This window comes from Palaemon carinicauda, chromosome 29 (genome assembly GCF_036898095.1).
Source record: "Palaemon carinicauda isolate YSFRI2023 chromosome 29, ASM3689809v2, whole genome shotgun sequence".
Classification (NCBI taxonomy): domain Eukaryota; kingdom Metazoa; phylum Arthropoda; class Malacostraca; order Decapoda; family Palaemonidae; genus Palaemon; species Palaemon carinicauda.
The window spans coordinates 31,184,622-31,190,620 of record NC_090753.1 but is presented as its reverse complement, the minus strand read 5'-3'; the positions used below and the strand labels follow the sequence as shown (position 1 = coordinate 31,190,620).

The window sequence follows — 5,999 nt, the reverse complement described above, 5'->3', positions numbered from 1 at the left end:
CAACGTGGGGCCTAAGTAAGGTGCTGTTTTTGCTGTCTGGTTAGCTTCCGGGTTGGGGTTTCGTTTGTTTGTGGGTCCATGGTCTAATTTTTAAATTTTATTGAAATGAGTGTAGAAAAGACTCTTAAATATATTCGTGGCCAAGTAACGCGGTTGTTTAATGAACATGATAAATTCACGTTTATGAATAAAACTGAGTTGAAGGCTGTTCAAATTAAACTAGTGTCGTACAGTGATCAGTTGAACAGTCTTAATACTGTAATCCATAAGTCTTTGTATGGAGACGGGGCAAATGAAGAGGAGTTCTTATTAGAATTGCAGTCTTGTGATGATTACTCAGATAAATTAAATACCTGTTTTGCTGTTTTGCAATTAATGGATTCTAAGCCTGAGGCCAAGGATTCTGATACTGCAAGAAGTCTCTTGAAGAGTCCTGTAGTTCCACTTCCGGTTTACGCTAGCACCGAAAGTGAAAATGTTGAAAAATTTCTTGTTGAGTTTGAATCGGCTTTGCCACATATTCTTACACCGAGAGAGATAAACTATTACTTCTCTAGCAACAGGTATCAGGCAGAGCCTCAATTTTACTCGAGAATCTTGAAATTTCAAAGCAGACCTATACTGATGCTAAGAAATTGCTTAAAGAGGCACTGGCTTCTCGTTCGCTGCAGAAATTCAATGTAATTAAGCAATTAAGTGAAATGAAGCTTGAGTACGGTACTGATCCTTTTTCCTATATTGGGAAAATTACTAATCTAACTGAAACTTTTTCTACATTGGAAATCAAAGTAGATGATATTTTGCAGTATTTCATTTGGCAAGGAATGAATGAGACCTTTAAAGCTCAGCTTGTAAATGTGACTAATCATGTGCGTCCATCACTTGAGGAGATAAAGGAAAAATTCTTTGAAGCATCTGAACGTTATATGGACGTCACAGGGAAGTTTAATGAAAGGAGGAGACAAGGAGAAAAATCTTCTAAATCACTTGCAGTTAATGTTAAATATGAGGATAATGAAACTAACAGAATTAGTACTGCTGACACCGCTTCTCCGAGGAAAAGGTGCACTCTTTGCCAAGAAAACCATGCAACACATAAGTGTATAAAATATAAAGAACCTGACCATAAGCTGAGACGCTTAGAAGAACTTAATGGTTGTAAGAAATGTGCTAACATTGGACATACCACTGACAAATGCAAGTTTAAATTCTTTAAGAAATGCTATTTTTGTAAGGGTTGGCATTTTTCATTTTTGTGTGATCATCAAGGTGAAAAATCTCATGATGAAAAACTACAAATGAATGCGAGTTGTAGCAAGGAAGTAAAAGCAGGTAATTCAAAACACAGGGAAACCTCAAGTGATGTAATGATTATAACTAAGGCTTTGCATACCACTGATGGCGCCTCTGTTTTGCCAACTTTTACCTGTGAAATGTTGAATGGAGCCCTTGTTAGAGGTTTGAAGGACTGTGGCTGTCAGAGCAGTTTTGTAACTGAAAAACTTGCAAGTGATAATAGGTTGAAAGTGTTAGAAGATAATGTCTCTTTAACAGTCAATGGTTTTAATTCAAGTAAGAAGTATAAATCCAAGATAGTTGAATTAAAGTGCAACTTTGATGATAAGGCATGTGTAATACATGCATTGTGTGTATCAAGCATAGATATAAATTAGTCATTGCCAGGAATTTCAGAAGTGGCCAGGGCCTTTGCTAAAAAGGGCTTCAAATTAGCTGATAAATATTTGACTGATGGTAGTGATAAAATAAAGGATATTGACTTGATACTCGGTACAAATGATGCCCATTGTTTATTAGATTTTTCAGTAAAATTTGGCAATGATCACCCATCTGTTTATTTGGGATCAGCTGCAAGAGTGATGTTAATGGGTAATGTCAAGATTATGCAACAGAATCTACCTTATCTTTCAAAGGATTTTTCTTGTTCTTGGTGTTCGGAGCACTCTCGCTCGGTTGCCTATTATGAGGAAACATGCGAGTTAAATGGAAACAAATCCCCTGTATTTGATGGCATAGATGAATGCTGCAAGTATATTGGATTTGGAAGTTCTATGGGTGAGCCAAGTGGCTTAAGTTTGGAATGCGAGGTGCAGGTTCAAGCTAACTTCGCTATTTTAAATGAAAAAGGTATGATTGAAGAATCAGAGCTGAGACGCACAACTGAGGAGATGCTGCGGTCTGTGTATGAGAAATCTATTTGTGAACCAGACCATGAAGATGGAAACTTTATGTCAGATTGTAATGCAAATTTGATTAAGTTTACCCTTGATAACGCAAGAAGAAACGAGGAAGGAAGACTAGAGATGCCTCTTTTATGGAATGAAAAGAGCTGTCATTTGCTTGGACGGAATTTCAACCTTGCAAAGGCTGTATTGAGATCCAACACGAGAAAATTACAAAGGAACAAGGCAAATTTGGAACTTATGAATGAAGATTTTAAAGAACAAGAAAAACTTGGAATAATTGAAAGAATGCCAAATCTAGAAAGGTACATGGATGAGCCTCCTGAGTGCAGTTTTTTAACACACATGGGAGTTTTTAGGCTAGACCCTGAAACAACAAAATGCAGAGTTGTTTTCCTGTCCAATGTTTGTGAACCTAGCAGGTCCAGTGTGATGACGGTCAATCATAATCAGGCTATGTATGCTGGCCCATCACTCAATCAGAAGATAACGTCTGCAATGCTTCATTTGAGATTTGGATCTAAATTACTGATCTTCGATATTAAGACAGCATTAAATCAAATTGCACTCAGTGAGCTTGATCAGCAGAAGTTACTCTTTTTGTGGTATAAGAATGTTAAGAAAGGGGATTTCTCTATAATTGCCTACAAAAATGTTCGTCTTCCTTCTGGACTTCGATGCAGTCCTACAATTTTGATGTTGGCTCTTTTCAAAATTTTAATACTGGATAGCAAGAATGATAATCCTAGACTAAAAAATGCAAAATGGATAATGTATCAGCTCTTCTATATGGATAATGGTGGATTTACTTGTGAATCATCTGAAACCTTGAATTGGATATATGAGATTTTACAGGGTATTTTTGGTCCTTACAAATTTGAACTACAGCAGATGTTTTCTAATGATTCTACACTACAAGATAAAATTGATGGAGAAAATATGCAATCGGATGTAGGATGCAAGAAATCTGAGATGGAGGTGAAATTACTTGGGATGATCTGGAATCGAGGGAGTGATACAATTTCAACCAGGAAATTGTGCCTTGATGAAAAGGCTAATACAAAGAGGGAAATTTTGCGATCCATTGCATCTAATTATGATGTTTTCAACATAAATGGTCCTCTTCTTAACAGAGCTAGACTTTTTATACAGGACTTGCAATGTGAGAGAACGCTTGGATGGGATACACAACTTAGAGACTTTCAACAAAAGGAATGGAAAAATATTGCAAACCAAGTAAATTCTGCTCCTGTTTTTGAGCTTCAGAGATGTGTTGGTGAAAGGACAGATGGATATAAACTTAAGGCTTATGTTGATGCTAGGAAGAGAGTTTATGGAGTTGTTGTATATTTATGCAATATAAGAAGTGGTGAAAGAATCTTTGTATTAGCGAAAAACAGACTCATTGGATCCAAATTGCATGAAAAGTCCATTCCTTCACTCGAATTACAGGCTATATGTTTTGGTACAGAGGTTTTGTTGGATACCTATAATGAACTGAGTGGCACACAGTGCCTGGTGCCCATCAAAATAGTTGACTTGGGGCTATTCTCAGATAGTTTTGCTGCCCTGTCGTGGCTTAAGTCATTTTCTCATAGGTTTGATAAAATGCAGAAAAGGTCAGTGTTCGTAATGAACAAACTGAATCATATAATAAAGCTATGTGAGGGGAGAAGTGTTGGATTCTCCTTCGTGAGTGGAATGGACAACCCAGCTGACAAAATTACACGATGTCTGTCATTCAAAAGCTTAATGAAGTCTAATTACCATAAGGGTCCCAATATACGTGATCTCGATCAAGCTAGTAGAAGTGACATTTTAGGTTTCAAGGTACCAATGGTCGAGAATTTAGAAACCATTGAGGCATATAGTGCATCAACCAGTATAAAAGAAAGCCAAACTGTAAAACTAGAGCACTTAATACCTCTAGATAGATATTCAAATATGAATAAGTTGATATCTATACATGCGAAAGTTCTGGAATGCTGGGATCGATGGAAAGGGTTTATAAACAAGTTGCATGGCTTTGATAAGAAGGACATCCGCTCTAAGGCTTTGACTCAAATCATCTCTAGGGATCAACAAATAAATGTTGAAGATGTTATTGACTATTTAAGTAGTAACTCTAAAACCAAGATGGCTATGCCTAATTTGATATCACAGTTGAATTTGTATCCAGACACTCATAATTTAATAAGAGTGAATTGTAAATTTAATGAGAAGCGCAGTGTAACCAACCAAACTTATCCTATTCTTTTATCAAGAGAGAGTACTCTAACAAAACTTATTATATTGGATGAACATTTGCTTTTGAAACATGCTGGTTGCTATGCCCTTTTGACAGAATTACGTAGGAAATTCTGGATACCAAAATTCTTCTCAACAGGTAAAAGGATTCTGAAGGAATGTGTTGTATGCCGGAGATATAACCAAAGACCTGTCAAACTTAATCAATCAGCCTATGGGGAATTTAGATTGAGTCCATCTGATAAACCTTTTGGTAATGTATACCTTGATTATTGTGGTCCATTTTATGTGAGACAAGGGAAAGATAAAGTCAAGGTTTGGATCCTTGTTATTTCATGCATGTTCACACGAGCAGTTAATCTTAAGATCTGTATGGATATGACAGTTGAAGAGTTTTTGCGTGCTTTGTCACTGCATTCTTTTGAATATGGAGTCCCTCAATTTATAGTAAGTGATTTGGGTACGCAAATAGTAGCAGGAGCCAATATTATTCAGGATTTCCTGAAGGATGCCGAGACTGTTCAGTATTTAACTGATAATAATGTTGAGAAAGTCCATTTTCAACAGTACTATAAGGGCTGCAGTCAGCTTGGAGGATTGGTTGAGAGCGTAGTCAAAATGACCAAGCATATGATACGGAAGTCAATCAGAAATAATGTCATTGAATTTAGGGATTTTAAATATCTTGTTTGTCATGCTGTACATTTGATCAATAGAAGGCCGATTGCATTTAAAGAAGCATTAAGAGATTGTTCTAATAATGTACCAACCCCTATAACACCAGAAGAACTTATTCATGGATATTCATTGGTCTCTGAATATTGTTCCGGCATTACAAGCTGACCCTGATTCTGATGAGGATTTTCAGGTTGACTTTGATGTTGTACATAAAATTAAAACATCTTATGAAAAGCAGAAACAAATTAGAACTAACTTGCTGGAAATCTATCATCGGGAATTCATGAACACTTTAATTAAACAAGCTACTGATAAGAAGGATATATATACTCCTGTAAACCATAAACAAATGAGTATCGGCGATATTGTGCTTATTAAGGATGATGGATATAAACCTGTTAATTATCCTATGGGAATTGTCAAAGAAGTTTTCAAGAATATCAAGGGAGAGGTAACTGCTGCGAAAGTTCTGAAGGGTAAAACCAATGAAATAACTAAAAGGCATGTTACTTCTTTAATACCACTCTTGAGGAAGGAGTCTGATGAGGATGCTGTAGGATCAGATGATGATGATGAGGATGCTGTAGCATCGAAAGAAGAGATTCCAGGCATGGATGTTTCTAGAAAACGTCCAAAAGAGAAAAGCTGCTGAGATATCACGGCAAAAATTCAAAACCATTCTAAACGATGATATTTCAAACTAATATCTATTTTCTTTATTTGATCAAATTTACATAATTCTTATGTAAAATTTGATTTCTTCCCCGGGAGTGATGAAAAATAACAAAGTTATTTTTTGTTTTCTGTTTCTTTTTATAATATGGTAATTTGGTAAGTTTGTCAAGGATTGTTTTTATTTTAACTTTCATTTTT

The 5,999-nt window shown here is 36.0% G+C and overlaps 1 protein-coding gene across 1 annotated transcript; it reads left to right on the top strand.

Moving 5' to 3' along the window:
* Positions 1-701: 701 nt before the first annotated feature.
* LOC137622484 (uncharacterized) lies at positions 702-5,291 on the top strand. Its single transcript, XM_068353089.1, has 2 exons — positions 702-1,572; positions 1,693-5,291. Exons 1-2 carry the CDS (start codon positions 702-704, stop codon positions 5,289-5,291), a joined length of 4,470 nt encoding a protein of 1,489 aa, XP_068209190.1.
* The last annotated feature ends 708 nt before the right edge of the window (positions 5,292-5,999 follow it).